Genomic DNA, 18,066 nt, shown 5'->3' with positions numbered 1-18,066 from the left:
GCTTTCAGATTTCTAAACAAACATTTATTTTCTTTTGCAAATAAAAAAAAGAAGAAAAACAAATACTTATTTTCTAAGAATAAACTAAAAACTTTAATGATATTGAAAAATTACTAATCTCAAAAACATTGTCTAGTTAACAACTTAACAACACTATCTGCATCTTTAAATTCACTTTTGCAATAGACAAATATTATAGACAAACAAAGTAGATGTTACATATTTGAGGTAGAATTACTTATTTATTTTTATTTTCTATGAAGAAATACTAGCAACTTTTATTTTCTTATGAAAAAATACCAACATTTTGAAAATTTCGAATGTGTCATACTGGAAATTTTGATATAAGTGTTATGTACCAAAAATTCCAGTTTTTTCGGGTAGATATTGAGATTTTGTTAAATAAATAAGTTGATAAAATAACTACTCAATAAAATATATACATAAAATAAAAAATGTATTATATATAGGAATACAAAATAATTTCTCGATAAAATATATACATAGGAATAATAAATTATGATGACTTCTTAACTTTGTCTTTTTAGTGTCTATGCTGCTTCTCATGCTTTATGCTTTTGCATCTTCAGTAAAGTTCTGTTGTCGACGGTCAGTGACGGGAACTCAGACAATCGGATTTCAACTTCATGTGAATGTAATAATTGTTGGTAAAACAAACAATGATTTTATGCCTACTTGTATATATAGGTGGAGCAACAACAAGAAGGAAAAATGTGATGTTAAGTTTTTTGGACAAGGAGACCAATATGACACTGTATTTACAAGCAATATGGTAGCTACCCGCAACACACTCCTTTCTGTAAAAACTGTATCATAAACAAATTGAAATACAATTAAGGGTGTTGATGAACTTGAATATCTAATTGCGTATAAACTAAAAACGATGACTCTTCATCCCATCCAGCTAGAGTTGCAATAGCATGGAAATCATATTTTCCATCTTTACTAACATCAACAATGTCATCAATGTATGCATATAAGAAATAAAGAAATTGAGACAAATAAACATGAATTTTTGGTGGACAGTACGATTGACTTTCAGTTGGTTTTGTGCATGATCACTTCATAGGCTGACTCCTAAGTGAGCCGTCAACATATTTCCACTGTGAAGGATCACGATGCACATCACCCTCTTTATCCTTTATGCTCTTTTTAACTCTCTTATTTGGCTTGTACTTCACCGGCGGTGGACACATAATTATGCATGAATGTGTTAGTTCTCGAACCTTTTTCTTTAACAACCCTCTGCCTACAATATCCAAATTACTGAATTATGCTTTCAGATGTATTATTCCTTTCGTAGTTTTCTCCTCTCTCACAACCCATAGGCAAGTTATCTCTCCTCCATCGCATTCTATTTGCGGCATCAAAACGAACACCGACAACAATAATACCATGTTGTTTACCAATGGACTATGCCCATGCTAATACTTCAGAACAAGACAAAAATATTTGTCGTTTACAACATATAAAGAGTAAACTATCAATATCAAAGAGACGAAAAAAGCTTTAAATTTTGAACAGGTTAAAAAGAAAACATACAATGCCAGTGTTGAAGAACTGTGTATAATCTGTACAGAAATCTGTAGATGAGCCTTTCGGTTCTGGACCGCACAAGTAAATCATTATTCTGTACTACTAAAATCTTTAAATATAGGAAAAAATTCTCTCTCTCTCTCTCTCTCTCTCTCTCTCTCTCTCTCTCTCTCTCTCTCTCTCTCTCTCTCTCTCTCTCTCTCTCTCTCTCTCTCTCTCTCTCTCTCTCTCTCTCTCTCTCTCTCTCTCAAGTTCTGTATGAATTGATCCAACACAAAAATTGTTAGAACATGGGAGGATTCGAACCCAAGACCTTGATAGGAGCAATCTCTCAAGACTTTCTCATATTTAATGACAAGTATATTAAAGGTTAATTTTTCCATATTTAAATACAAGCGTAAGTAGAATGGTGGTACAATGGAATCAAATTATCTCTTTTCAATGATACACAAGTAGCTTGTTTGGTTTGACTTTTAGATGAATAAAAAACAATTTTAGACGTGTAGAATTGATTCTTGAGTGATTTTGAGGTGTTTTATTCTTCTAAAGTAGAATTAATTCTGTCTCCAGAATTGATTCTACTTTAAGCTAGAATTTGTAGCTTCTGAGTTTAAATATGATTTTTACACTAAAATTTGTTGTTCAACTTACTTTTACATAAATATATCAAAATATAAATCAATTATGATAAACTCAATTCTATTAAAATTAATTCTACCAAACTCAATTATGACAAAATTAATTTTACTCACCGTCAATCCAAACACACTAGACGATTCAAAAGTTCAACTTGTATAAATCCATTTAGAAGATGATAACTCTTAGAAATATATGAATTATTACTCTTTAATTTAGTTCAATTTTAAGAGATATTTGAGTTGATATAATGCATTATTTTTTTAATTATTGAATAATTTGGTTAAGATAATTTAATATTTTAAATTTAGTAGATTATAATGTTTTAATTAGCAATTATGTTAGATTTATTTTGTTGACATGATGCAAAAAGTAGTGTTTTATAATAGAAGTTGATAAGAAGATTAGCTTGTAAAATTTGAAATAATGGTAGGCTTAAATAATTTTTTTTCTCTATAAATTGACGTGTTTTTTATTTTAGCTCTTAAATTTTTTATTTGAATGGAGTCTCTAACTGTTGATTTTCTTTTGGCATTAGTCTCTGATGTTAAACTTATGTTAAAAAAAGATGATGTAACTAACGATGATAATGTGAAATTAATTTTTTATTTTCCTCTTCTAAAACTCTATTATTACGTGAAAACTCTTGTTTGATGGTTTTAAAAGGAGGACTAAATTTAAAATTGCCCAAAATTGTATTTTAACTCCTCCTTCTTATCCCTCCCTTCTTCGTCTTCCTCTGCTCAAATCACTGTTTTTATAGGTTGCCTTCCACTTCTGCACATTGGTACATGGATACGTCCTCAGTTGGAAACTCTGATCCATTTCAAATCCTAGCATGTGGTTGTAATAGATCAATGATGATGTACATTTTGAATTTCACGAAAAATCTTAAATGGAGATATTGGAAATGTGCGAATTCCGAGGTAATATTCGATGTTCATTGTTCATCTGTTAGTGTTTCATTATTTTTATATAATTTTGTTTATTGTCCAACAATCGTAGACATTGTCAAGTTGCAAGCTGTTCATGTGGGATGATGAACTTGAACGCAACATGTCAAGTGAACCCACAAATTCATGCGGTTGTAATTGCTCAGAGGTTGTGAAGGATTTAGGTTGCATTATCAAAGACCCTCTGTCTAGAAAAAAAGAGAAGATGAAGTTGAAGTTGAAAAATAAAAGGAAAAAAGCCAACATGTTTAAGTTTTTGTTGATTGTTTCATGGAGTTTCTTCATTACTTACCAAAAATGATGTTGATTGTAATTTTAGTGAGTATAATTTTTTTTTGTTTTCATTCCTCTAACAAGGACAATTTATGACTTCTATCCCTGTATTGTTGAATTAATGAATAAAGATGCATTTTTGAATTTTATGATTTTCGTTCTTATAAGTGTTTCATTTTTTTTATAGATTTTTCATCCCTGTGACTTAATGAACTGAAATAAAGATTGGCACAAAATGATAATGTATTACATAACCAAAACACACATAGCCCAAAAGGCATATGAATTTGTCTACAAAGCACAAAATGATAATGTATTACATCTTAACTACTCATACAATTTGGTTCATGTCTCAAAATACATCTAAACCATAATAAAAATTCACGAAGATGTTTGATGTTTATAATTTTAAAGGTTGTGCATGATCACTTCCTTCTCCTCTGAGTTTCTTGCATTTAATGACCATTGCTCTATCGCTTCTCCTCAACTTCAATTTTCTTGCAACTTTTGGTTTGATTTTCTTTTTTTGCTAAACCCAAACACCAGAGTATTAGAAGAACATTCTGATATAATAATTCCACGAGCTCAACTAGTTTAAGAAACTAAACTCGTTTTAGAGATGTAGGAGTTACAAAAAAAGCCACATCAGGTACATCATGTTGAGCAGCTGGAATAGGTGCCAGAAAAATATAATCAGGTGCAGAAAGAGTGATACCAGAATCAACAACAATAACATATGCATTTTGAACCATTGGAACAAATGCATTATGAGTTGCAGGAACATGTAAAATTTTAGCAGTTTATAATGTGACATCATTCACATTTGGTTGTGGTTGTTTTGGCTCAAATGTTGCTGCAATATTTGTAGCAAACATTTCAAACTCACGATCAATATCAAGTTGAGTTGCTGTAGGTTGAGGTTGAGGTTGTTCTTGAGTTGCATGTACAAATTCATGAGGTTAAGATTTAGGTTGTTCTTGAGTTGCAGGTACAAATTCATGAGGTTAAGATTTAGGTTGTTCTTGTGTTGCAGGTACAAATTCATTAGGTTGAGGTAGAGATTGTTCTTGTGTTGTATTACTAGATGGTTCTCCTATAGCAGTTTTCTTTGTTTTTCTCTGCACGTAAAACTCAAGAAAATTTATATGACATCAATTACCATAATAAATCATTCATAGTAGGACCATAATTAAATACATTTCTTTTTTGAGCTTTAGGGTCAACCACAAGAATAGTACATCTTCTTGCATTATGACCATGTATACCACATATTGTGCAATAATAACTTGTTTGTGTTCTTCCCTTATTAGGATCCTCATCAGGTTCCCTCCTCAATTTCTTTGGCCTTCAAGGTCCTCTCTTGTATGTTCTAGCCACATGTCTTGTCCATCAATAAGACTTTATTTATAACTATAACATGTAAAATAAGTATCCTTGGAATAACAATCATCCACAAAATCTTCAAGGCATTGAATTTGTATACACTGAGAGTGTCATCTTTATGCATCAGAAAAAGTACATATCAGAAGACATAAAGAAGTTCAAAATGATAGGGTGTAAGCCAGTTGAGACACCAAATGAGTTAAACGTGAAGCTGACAAAAAATGAGGATGAAGGGCATGTTGATAGAACCATGTTCAGGCAGATAATTGGCAACTTAAGGTATATTTGTAATACCAGACCTGAGACAACTTTCCGTGTAGGCCTGGTCAGCAGGTTTATGAGTGATCCTTGACACTCACAGCTGACTGCAGCCAAGAGAATTATGAGGTATCTGAGAGAAAAATCAAGTTATGGTATTCTGTTTCCCTACCACACTAAAAAAGACAATAGTCTACATCTTGTAGTCAATTCTGACTCTGACCGGTGAGGTGATCTTGTTGACAAAAGAAGCACCATGGGACAAGTATTTTTGTTGTCGGGTTCCCTCATATCTTAGAGTTCTAAGAAGCAATCTTTGTTAGCTCTATCCACCCGTGAAACTGAATACATTGCAGCTTATTCAACTACTTGTCAGGTTTTATGGTTATGAACAATACTCAAAGAACTAAAGTTGTTTAATGAAGAAGCAATGGACTTATTGGTAGATAGCAAGTGAGCAATTGATTTGGCGAAGAACCATGTGTGACACGACAGAAATAATCACATTGACACCAAATTCCACTTCCTTCGAGACCAGGTTAGCAAGGGAAGGATCAAGCTTCATCAGGATTGGATTGTAGCTATCAGACATGTTGACAAAGTTATTGAAGAGGAAAGATTCAAAGAGCTAAGGGAGGTTATGAATGTAGGGTCTTTGTAACAATTTTGAATCAAAGGAAAATGTTAAAAGTAATTCAAAACTATATGTAGTAGAATGTGTAATTAGCTGTCCAATAGTGTGTTGCCAAGTGTCATGTATTGTGATCTTATTATATGAGCTAAAACTCTCACTTAGTAATAAGTTGCAGTTGCTGATATATGAGAAACACAATTCCTCCATTAAAGTGTGTATGCTCTAACAGCTGGTGGGTTGTTTGTAGGTGCTGACTCTGAATTAAAGGGCTTTATTTTGAATGAACTCCAACTATTTGTTTGAAGGGAATTATTCTTGAATTTTATTGTAGGTATCATCAACCATGAATTTACCTACAAGTATTGCAACACATTGAAGGAAACTATCAAATAGTTTAGGTACACCATCAACATTATTGATTATTGAATATGTTAAGAAATATGGTTGAGTCTAACTCAATCCTACAAAACCGACTTGTAGATTGAAAATTGCCCCCACTTATAAGTACATTTTCAGGTCATATATTGTCTGATATAAGACTCTTTACAGAATCAAATAAAACTTATTATCAATCATGCACATGCAAATAAGAGTATGTCAAATGTTGGCAATAATCTGTTTAGAGAGAACGAGAGGGAGGTCGTAAAGGGAGAGACAACGGTTGGTACTGTTGTAATAAAGATGGATAGATGAGGGACAAAAGAGAAAGGATCAAGAGTCGGAGAAAAGAAGGATTGAGAGCACAAAGGCATGAAATAGATTTTGATGGTGCATGATGATTAGCATTCATATATGAACATTGAAATCCAACTATCAAACAAGGCCGCACACCTTAGACACCAGCCGAAACATAAGTCACTTTACATTTAATTTATTTTTTATCAAAATTAATTCATTATTTTAAAAAATAACACAATAAGATCCACATTTAATTTTTTAACTCGTCAAGGTGCCACATTCAAGTGAGAAATACATAATCATCGTGTATATTAGCTCTGTTCAAATAGCAGCATCACATCAGATTACAATGATATTTACTCAGCAACTACAGTTAAAGCTTTTTGCAGCCAAAATGACTCATAAGAATAGTTTTTTCTTAGATCTCACAGTTAAGAAAGCAAAAATCACATGATAAATTATTATCGTATGCTTCATCTGGATTTGCAAATGAAGCACCAAACATCAATACAAAATTATAGGAATTATCGTACCAGCAAAAATTGTCTCCGAAGACACCTATCTTACACTCCTTTTCTAGAGACACGGTTCCTTTTGCTTGCCAGCTTCAAATCCAGAGCAAGTGGATACTTGGTTCTTATTTTGAATTTCTTGAGGGTAATAGATACAAAACTCTGGCACATGATAATATAAGGGAAACTATTCAGCAACATCACAAGTTTGATTCATGTAAAAGAGCATGTTAAACAATAAACAATTGAAATTGTAGCTTACAAAAATTACCATTCAATCCTTTGGTTGTTTCTTCTGGCATAGATTGCGTAATTTTGAAATGGTCAGATCTCCACCTCCAAACCCATCCATAGTGGCAATTGCTAACGGGAACTCAGCTTTAGATGTCAAACTACAGGAAACAATTAAAAACAAGAAACATTTATATCATTTCAAAAAATAAATAAGTCAGAATTCTATTGATGTTAAGGAACTTCTGTTTATATCTGCAACAGACATGTTATTTGAATTTGTTCAGTGAACTTCTAAGAACAGATCAATCACCTGCTTCGTAGAACAACGCACGGCATGCCCGCCCGTTCAGCACCAGCTGCTCCAGATTGGCTTCCTGCAACAAGGACACAGTTGCAGATAGGTATCCTTGCACATTCGGCTCCCGCATGTAGCGCAGTCACAATCTTATCTAGACTGGACAGATGATCAACAGATTAAATTATATTTGTAAGAGAAATAAAACTCCACTTACTCTATTCTGTTTTTACTTTGCTAGTTAGCTTCTTGTGAAAGCTGTCCATTGCTTAGATGTTTAGTTAGCCACTCAGCCTATATATAAAGGGCCGGAGCAATCACATTGTAATGTACTTTTCAGAACATTTTATCAATACAAAATGAATTCTAAATTTCTAACAAACTCCCTCTAGAATCGAATAATATTTGACTATAACATTAGTAGTGACTATGTTATTGAAATCCAGTTCAATCAATCAATCATTCATTACCACTTTGTACAACGCAGTGAGCCATAATTTAGCTCACTTAAGGGAATGAATATTTATCTTAACATTATGCACAACAAAAATAATAATGAAGAGGACAACAAATTCTTATTTTTATTTTGTGCAAAAGTAAGTCCAGAGAAAGGAACTAACCTTTCAGATAAGCCAGTATCAATCGCAACACTCAAATTTAGCATGGACGCTACCTCCTTTGCCAGTCTTTGTTTCTCAGCAGAAGCTAGACAAAATAGCAGAAACACAAAGCACCACAGCAAGTGAGCAAACAACAAAGTGAAGTGAATTATATGCATGCATGAGGTACACGTACATAATGAACAACTCAAGAAGTACATACCCGCTCTTCTGGCTTCCTTAGCAAGCTCTTCATCCAAACCATGAGCAATCACCTTTCCTGAGATGAGTTGGCCATATAAACTTTGCTCAGCCTCCTTAATCCCCACAATAATCACCTTGTTGCTTCGATCATTACCAAGCTTTTCTAATATGGTCCTAAAAGTTTTGGTAAACACGGCAAAACGAAGGAAATAAGGAAATATTAGTATGCTTGCGTTCTCCCTAGGAAACTAAACTGGAACATTAAAAAAGCAAAGAGCAAAAGTAAAAATAGTGGATTGTGAACTTCACTCAGATCCCCTCAAATATTGGAAGTTTTTATAGAGCTCAAAGAATATCTGTTATATAAAATTTTCTTGTAAGTACAAAAATAATCTTTATTTTATGACTGAGAGAGGACAAAGAATGGCAGGGTGTACATATGTCACGTGTTCTAAATTTATGCAAAACAAACCCAAGCACATTCATCCTCTCCACCATAACATTGGCCTAGTTAGTCCTATACTATTGTAAAGTTTCAAAACTAAATAGAAGTACCTCGCAATATTATCACCACTTTTAGTATAGGCTGTTAATACTACCACTGGAATTCCTTCATTGTATGCATCATCAATAAACCTGTTAATGGAGATGTTATTCTGTTGAGAAATAAAAACAGAATAAAGTTAAATATGCACAATTGGAACATAGTTCAATATTAAGAAGCAATGAAAACAAGGAGAAGCATAGTAAAATGAGACTTCCAGAACCTGAAACCTTCCGAAAAATGAATAGATGACCAACTACAAATTCTAAACCTCATTAATACGACGATGACAACAACAATAATCAAGCCTTATCTCACTAAGCAGACTCAGCTACAATGCCATAATTTTTTTATCAGATATCATGCTTCATCCAACTCATAAATCTCTAGATCTTTCTTAGTTACTGTTATAGTTTTTTAGGTATTCTTCTACCTTTAGGTATCCTTACTACAAAATCCGTAAGTCTTCTCTCTACATACTCAAACCACCTAAGCATATTTTCCACCATCTTTTCTACTATATGTGCTGCCCCAACTCTCTCTTTAGTGTTGTCATTTATAATCTTATCTCTTTTGTGGTATGATTTGATCTCCAATTTTCCCCTCTAAACTAGAAATGCTCCACCTTTTGCTAAAATTACATTCTATATACTCTATGTTGCTTCTCCTCATGCAAAAGTTATATGCTTCCAATTCCAAGGCTCTCCAAGTCTCCAACCTCCCATCCAAAGTTACAACTAATAAGCACCAAACAATATCCTAAGACAAAAACCTATACGACCAAAACCTATACCAAAATTGTGAAATAAAATAAGCTCCAGCAAAATGATAATTTGACTAAGAAAATAACCACTATGTACAGGATGTGTTAGAGATTTGGTATGATAATCCTGGATATCTTCAAGAATCGTGTTTGTTCACTTTCCGAACAAAGTATTTCGACCCTATTCTTGTCTGGGTTCACGAAATCTTTGCGGGGATAATTCTTGAAGAACGATCTGTTTCTGACAATGGAGAACAGATCAGAATGTAGAGAGGAAGTGTGTAATTTCGTATTCCAAATCGAGACCAAAAGACTCCTTATATAGGAGACCAATAATAGAAACAAACAGACACACCTTTTCGGAAAACAGTTATGTCTGTTGGAACGGGTGCAACTATTCAAACGAATCGTTATGTCCGTTAGGAACGGGTGCAACTATTCAAACGAATCATTATGTCCGTTAGGAACGGGTGCAACTATTCAAACGAATCGTTATGTCCGTTGGGAACGGGTGCAACTATTCAAACGAAACGTTATGTCCGTTTCTATTATTCATATTCAATTACGCGTTTGGTTTGACGAGCGTGCACTCCGCACTACCCTAACTCGTTTCAAACTTAACGCATAATTGCATTGGCCTATAGTATATCACATTACTACCAAAATGCATTGATGATACTAAAATCACCAACAAACTCCCCCCATTTTAGTATAATCCTTGATTTACTTTACAGGTATAACGATCAAACAAATGCATAGAAGAAAATGTCTTACGATTGAATTTTCATCTTAGTACAAATACACATTCCAAATATTCGAAAATCGGGGTGTCATAATGATTGAACCCGTCAATCCATTTGAATATCTAAAGATATAGTACACATATGTTTCTTACAATACTCTACTATTCATACTTGACACTTTACAAGCCATGTGTCCTTATCCATTAATAAGCATATAGGAAGCCAAGTCCAAGCTTCTTGAAGCGGCAAAACTTCATGCTCACATAGGTGATCCTTTTAATCTTGCACCTGCATTAGCAATTTTTCAAAAGAACCATTAAGAAGATATACTTCAACCTAGCCATCACTTGCAGGTCTGAGCACATACCTTGGGAAGATAAACACAATTGCTCCAATCTTTAATTATGATCTTTCCACATTGAATTCAGCTTCTAACGTTGTATTAGAAGGGAATTGGGTATACCATAACTAATAGATTTAAATGGACTTTAATCCCATCCCAATTACCGACTTCTTCACTAAGTCTCTAGCTAACCCCTTCGTCAAGTGGTCAGCTAAGTTTTGTTGCGACCGAACAAACTCAATAGATATCACCCCATTCATGATTAATTCCCTAATCATACTATGTCTAATACCCAAATGTCTAGACTTTCCATTGTATATTTGACTAGATGCTTTAGCCAGTGTGGCACTGCTATCACAACGGATAGAAATTGGTGATATCGGTTTAGGCCATATCGGAATCTCATATACCAAGTTCCTTAGCCATTCTGCTTCTTTACCAGCAGCAGCTAATGCTACAAACTCAGATTCCATTGTGGAACTAGTTATACATGTTTGCTTCTTGGAAGCCCATGAGATGACACCTCCCCCAAGCAAGAACACCCATCCACTTGTAGAGGATGAATCTTCAACATTATTTATCCAACTAGCATCCGAATAACCCTCTAACACCGAAGGAAATCCCATATATGAAAATCCATAATTCATAGTACCCTTCAAGTACTTGAATACCCTAGTTATCGCATGCCAATAATGTCTACTAGGATTACTAGTAAATCTGCTCAACTTTCCAACCGCATAAGCAATATCCGGTCTAGTGCTAATCATAGCATACATCAAAGAGCCTATAGCTCTTGAGTATTCGAGTTGATCCACAGGTTTACCTGTATTTGGCATAAGCTTTTCTCCCGGATCCATGGGAGTACTTACTGGAGAACAATTTTCATAATTGAATTTCTTGAGTATTTTCTCAATGTAATGAGATTGTGTAATTACAATCCCCTTATTTTCCCGTTTAATCTTAATACCAAGAATAACGTCCGCTTCTCCCATATCCTTCATGGAGAACTTTGATGACAAGAAACTCTTTGTTTTATCAACTTGATTTTGGTCGGTGCCAAAGATCAACATGTCATCAACATATAGACAAATGAAAACTCCTTTACCGGATGTATCAAATTTGCTATATACACATTTGTCAGCTTGGTTTAGAATGAAACCATTAGACAAAACAACCTCATCAAACTTTTGATGCCACTGCTTTGGAGCTTGTTTCAGCCCATACAACGACTTAACTAGCTTACACACTTTATGCTCATTACCAGGCATTACAAAACCTTCAGGTTGCTTCATATACACTTCTTCTTCCAAATCACCATTCAGAAATGCTGTTTTGACATCCATTTGATGAATCACTAGATTATGAATAGCCGCCAAGGCAATCAATAATCTAATAGTAGTGATACATGCAACTGGAGCATAGGTATCGAAATAATCAATCCCTTCTTTTTGTCTGAAGCCTTTGGTTACTAATCAATTCTTGTAGAAGTTTTGTGTATCATCACTATGATACTTCCTTTTAAATATATATCCAAAATATATTTAATGCATAGTAATCGTTGACGAACTTTTGATTTGTGTTTTCAACAATCCTTTGAGAACTTTCCTCACAAGGTTTTTAACTTGTGAGAATCTCGAATTCTTTATCCTCCGCAATAAGGTTCTCAAAATTCTATATAAGGGGATTTAATAAGACTCCAAATTCATAGAAGTCATGAACCATCTTTAAATGATCTTCATGTGTCTTATAATAAAAAGTCTCATTGAACATAAACATGTTAGTCACATAGAATACAAATCAAAACTCAATTGCATCATTTAAAATCATGAAATTTGATTACTCTAGTAATCAACCAGGCCATAATTTAATTTTTCAAAAAAGTATGTGCACATATAAAATCTTTATGAAGAGACACGACAGTTCAAAAGAAACTATCAAAAATTAAAAAAATATTTAAAAGTTACAACTTTTCATCCGGATGCTATCGGTTTAATTTTAAGCGTTGCAAATAAATTTTCATTACCAATTTTCTTTTTCTAGTATGTATTCATGGCTTTCCATTTCAAATTAATTACAAATATGAATTCATGTTACTATGAATTAAAAAAAAAAACTTACAATCCAATCTAAAATTTAGATAGGCTACTGTTACTATGCTATATGTTAGTGGCAAGGAAACATATGCCGTAAAATTAATTACGTAGTGTCGTACAGTACGTTTACGCGTATGCATGAAACAATCTTATTATGATTTCATTTAAAATCTAAATATTAATTTTCAGAGTGCTTTACGAAAATCATATTAGCGTACCTGAATCTGCGACAACAATTCTTGTTCGGTTTTTGATCTATGATGTAAAAGCCTCGGTTATCATTATTTGATTACTATAAAATTGTTAGAAAAATCAATTTCAGTCGAATGAAATCGAGGCTAGAATCGTGTACGGAACACTTTTCTTATAGTATTTCAAGCACTCCCAATTTGTCTTGGAGTTTCTACGCAGGAATACCCAGGATAATTCAGCCTTCTCGAGTTTGCGTAAGACCGGTGAAAACTCGAATGTAGCGAAGAGTGCTCTGGAATTATTTTAGAGGATTTGCATTTTTGTGATGTCGATTATTGTCCATGAAACTTGTCCAATTTTCGGAAACTTTTAGTCATCTCCTTGACGGTGCTTCCTCCTCCAGCCATGATTATCAGAAAGAATACTTTGTTCGTTTGTTAGATATTTGGTATGATAATCCTGGATATCTTCAAGAATCGTGTTTGTTCACTTTCCGAACAAAGTATTTCGACCCTATTCTTGTCTGGGTTCACGAAATCTTTGCGGGGATAATTCTTGAAGAACGATCTGTTTCTGACAATGGAGAACAGATCAGAATGTAGAGAGGAAGTGTGTAATTTCGTATTCCAAATCGAGACCAAAAGACTCCTTATATAGGAGACCAATAATAGAAACAAACAGACACACCTTTTCGGAAAACAGTTATGTCTGTTGGAACGGGTGCAACTATTCAAACGAATCGTTATGTCCGTTAGGAACGGGTGCAACTATTCAAACGAATCATTATGTCCGTTAGGAACGGGTGCAACTATTCAAACGAATCGTTATGTCCGTTGGGAACGGGTGCAACTATTCAAACGAAACGTTATGTCCGTTTCTATTATTCATATTCAATTACGCGTTTGGTTTGACGAGCGTGCACTCCGCACTACCCTAACTCGTTTCAAACTTAACGCATAATTGCATTGGCCTATAGTATATCACATTACTACCAAAATGCATTGATGATACTAAAATCACCAACAGGATGTCTTGGTATGATTTGAAATACTAGAAAACTCTGATATTATTCACTAACTAATGTGAGGTAACAGTACAGTACTTGTATATGTAGTTATGCACACAATTTACAGATTCAAAGAATCCTTGAAATTTAGGGTTGAAAAGGATAATGACTATGATATCTATTCTAACTATGGAAACTACCATATCAAAGAATAAAAGGGAATTAGACAAATCATGGATGCATGAGTTATAATCAACACTCTCCTAGGTGGAGTATATGACATTTGCATCCTCTTGCTACAAAGTATGCCATCCTAGGACTCCACAAGGTTTTCATAAAAATGCCTGCTAGCTAGTTGACCCTTGGGACTCGTAGAAGAAGTTTTGGTGATGCCTTCAAGAACCCTTGAAATTTCTCTTCAACTAATGTACATTTTGTTCCCCTAACTTTGCCTAAAAAATATAGCTCCTTTAAGAGATAGATCCCCATAAATAAAGGACACCTGGTGCCATAAAGCTCTTTTATGGCTGGGTCCTAGAAAGAGCCAGACTGATTAATGATATATTAAGAGCCAGACTGATTAAAGGACACTTGGTGCCATAAAGCTCTTGTGTTTGCAAGAAATTGATTCCGCAACTCAATCATGTGACCTCTAGTCACGAGTTCAATGATTAAGAGGTAATGAGTTTGTGTTGTAGATTCATATTAAATAACAAAACAAATAAAACACGCGACTCATACAAAATCGTATTCAATGAGTGATAGATAACTCACTGTTCAACACCAGGCCGTAGAGGTAGACTTTTTGATGTCACAAACTCTTCCAAAGCCTTTTCCTGCCAATTTGATATAAAGAGTTAAATAAGATGGTTAACAAGTTCTTGTCATCTCACTTTCAAGCCATCTTATCATCAACGGTAGTAAAAGAAAAAATATAGGTTATTGGGATATAAACACACACACACAAATTTCTAAGTTACAATATATTTTTGAATTAATTGATGCAAGGTGAAAAGGCCGCTTTAAATTTGTAAACAAAAAATAACATCGACTTTTTTTATCAAACCGGTCAACAATGGACAAACTTTTCTGTCTAACAAAACACTTCATTAAATATTTTAAATAGCAAAAAAAAAAGGCCTCTCTAACTACTATAATTTTGGCATATAAATGCAGTGTACATTTCCAAAATAGGTGATATTAGTTAGGCGTTTATACACCAAAACTATAGTATCAGATCTTTCACTATAAAGAGAACATTCATGGTCTAAGTAGTAGCACGTTAACTAAGTACACGTAATATGCCTTCCAGTCCTCATAGACCAAAGTAAAATCAAGTTAATTTTTTTAATAAACATTAAACATTAGCAGTATACAATTCTTCAAGACCAAGTGTAAGAACGTTCACCTTTTCCAGTAAAACACTATTTGTGAAGAGTCCCTTCTCATTTGTGGGTAATGACGAAGGCCACCCGATCTGAATGTTAGAAACAATGACAATAGAATATGACGTAAGTAATGTTTGCAGTGAAGAAAACAACCAAAAACTACCAATAAACATGCTTTCTCCCGCATGCATCAGACAAAAGATGAACAGCTTACTCGATTAAAATACAAGAATAGCATTTTTTCCTCATCTCCAATGCTTCTTCTGAAAAGTTATTAGAAAATGGTTTACAAACAAGTGAAGCAACCTATGTATTAGTTCATGTAAATTTTCATTACTCAATGATTGATGATTCAATACTAAAGATGTTTCAATATTAAACTACCTTACCAGTTCCAGATTCCTTGTGGTCAGGAAAAACATGCAGTAAAGGGATCTCAAGCGTTAGTTGAAGATCACACAACTTGAATTACAAGATGTATATTTTAAACCCAATTTGGTAAAATCATAATATAAGCTATCTTATCTTCATCTTACACCTGAGATCCATGACTGCACAAAATCCAAATCCTTGCCAAACTGAGACGTCAATGAAATTCAATGCATTGATTAACATGAACTCATGAAATCTAAGAGTGTCATCATCTTTTCCATTAGAACACATGCATAGGCAAGAAAGTAACATAATAAATAACAACAAAAAAACACCTTAAAAGATCTGAATATACAGGTTCGTTCCAGCTTGCACAATCAAGTCCAAGTTTCTCAAATGCTGCAAGCACAATATCGAAATTCAGAAACAAAAGCTCACTACACTCCATGAAAACAGAATAACACACAGAGGATACGGAATTATAGATGAGCGGTGACAGTGAGTACAGTATAACTGTTCATACCTTTATTGAAGGCTATGCGATTCCCTACACGGTATGCATCCACAAGAACCCTAAAAATAAATTAACAAACACAACGGTTCAAACAAGCTGAACAGAGTGAAACTGAAACGAGATTGTTCGAATAAAGAAGAAAAGCGAAAATTTACCCGTCGACTTCGAGAAGAACGGCGAGATCTTGAGACGTGATGCCGCTGTCGTCGGTGGATGAAGCGGTGATGACGGCGGTGGTGTGGCGCGGAGATTTACCGGGAAAATGGAAAGGGGAAAATTGATGGGAAACGGTTACGTTCGTTGTGGCTTTGGGAAAGTTACACGTGTTGTTGGAGTTGAATGTGTGTGGAATGCGAGTGCGTTGTAGAGCTATATGCGGAGAAAGAATTGAACATGAAGTTGCTATTGACTTTGTTGTTGCTGTTGCTGCCATGGTAACCTTTATTAGCAACTTACCTACTAGCTAAAATTCTTTTTCAGTCTGATATTTTTCAATGCCAAACTCACGATTGACTCGCATTGTGATATCTACTCATAACTCATCTTTTCTGTTTTGGTAATATATTGACATATATTCTAGTTACAGTTATTTATTAATATAATATAAGTGAGTCAAAACAATTTATTGATAAAAAATATTCTAATTATGTTGTAACTTTCATTTCATTTTTCGTTCCTTCTAGAAACAGTTATCTAAAAACTTAACTCTATTGACAAACAAAGGATTATTTAGCTATTACTCCATCCCAAATTATTTATCAGAATGACCTACTTTATATGGATTAAGATGTGTACTAAATAAAAGAAAGAAAAATGTGACTTTATCAAATTATTTTGATTAACTATTCATGTATTTGAAATAACATTAATATTAAGTGAAAAAATAATAAATTAAGAGTATTTATTAAAAGATATAATTGAAATATTAAATATAAAATTGCATTGATAATATAAAATAACAAATATTTTAAGACAAATTTTTTTCTTTAAATATGACATTTATTTTGAAATTGATGAAGTACCAAATATTGAAAAATGCGGTGATGAAGGATGAGTGTTAATGGAATGAAGAAAGAAAAGCGTTACATTTTTTTTGTTACATTGTCATTTCTTTTATATTTATTAAATTGGAAAGAAATTCTTGCATAGAAACAACCTTAAATTCATATTCTTAAAAACAACCCATAAGAACCATCCTAAATTTTATTTTAACCATAGTTCTGAGTTTAATACTATTATTCTTTCTATTCAGAGATTGCTGAAGCTTATTATAAACTTTGAGATTAAGTTTATTAAGCGTCAAGCAAATATGATCACCGACTCGTTAGTTAAGGCGGTCAATTCTTAGTCTAGGTGTAATTTCGTTAATGTTGTTCTTTCTTGTATTGACATATATTTGTTTAATGATATGAGTTAATTCTGTTCTTGTAAAAAAAAAGTCAATAAGAGATAATTTTTTTAAATTTTTTAAATTTTTATTTCTTTATTAATTGAATTTATTTAGTGGTTCGTTGTGATTATGAAAGAAAAAAATTATATTTATTTTTTTAATTAATTAAAATTTTATAATGGATTGTATGTAAAAGATCTTTTGTCTTGTGTTTACCTAAGACTTTTTCTTTAATTGAGTTGGTGGTTATTTTATTGGTTTTTTTCACAAACAATTTTGCTTATAAAAAATGGCTATGAAAAGTAGAAAAAAATGTAAGCAAAATCTTTAAAAGCTTTAACTTTAGAAAATTTCTTTACCCACCTCCCTATGGGGTCACCCCCTGCGAAAACCCAATTTTACCCCGCTTCGGAAATACATTTCCGAAATATTTTTTTTTCAAAATTTTTTCAGACTTCGGAAGTGCATTTCCGAAAAAATCCCAAAAATTGGGATTTTGACA

The 18,066-nt window shown here is 33.3% G+C and overlaps 1 protein-coding gene across 2 annotated transcripts; it reads right to left on the bottom strand.

Moving 5' to 3' along the window:
* Positions 1-5,775: 5,775 nt before the first annotated feature.
* Positions 5,776-16,730, bottom strand: LOC131622481 (CBBY-like protein). Of its 2 annotated transcripts, XM_058893516.1 has the most exons (12): positions 16,330-16,729; positions 16,184-16,233; positions 15,996-16,059; positions 15,503-15,551; positions 15,309-15,377; positions 14,675-14,736; positions 8,772-8,852; positions 8,236-8,390; positions 8,034-8,118; positions 7,429-7,572; positions 7,156-7,276; positions 5,776-7,046 (listed from the first exon to the last, which is right to left on the bottom strand). In XM_058893516.1, the coding sequence occupies exons 1-11, from the start codon at positions 16,605-16,607 to the stop codon at positions 7,159-7,161; spliced, it is 1,155 nt and encodes a 384-aa protein (XP_058749499.1). In that variant the 5' UTR covers positions 16,608-16,729; the 3' UTR covers positions 5,776-7,046; positions 7,156-7,158. The 2 variants fall into 2 exon arrangements, with proteins under 2 accessions (XP_058749499.1, XP_058749500.1); XM_058893517.1 differs by lacking the exons at positions 5,776-7,046; positions 7,156-7,276 and having other exon boundaries at positions 7,498-7,567; positions 16,330-16,730.
* Between the last annotated feature and the right edge of the window lie 1,336 nt (positions 16,731-18,066).

The sequence above is a fragment of the Vicia villosa genome, unplaced genomic scaffold (genome assembly GCF_029867415.1).
Source record: "Vicia villosa cultivar HV-30 ecotype Madison, WI unplaced genomic scaffold, Vvil1.0 ctg.000030F_1_1, whole genome shotgun sequence".
NCBI classification, from domain to species: Eukaryota; Viridiplantae; Streptophyta; class Magnoliopsida; order Fabales; family Fabaceae; genus Vicia; species Vicia villosa.
This window is presented reverse-complemented; position numbering and strand designations above follow the sequence as displayed.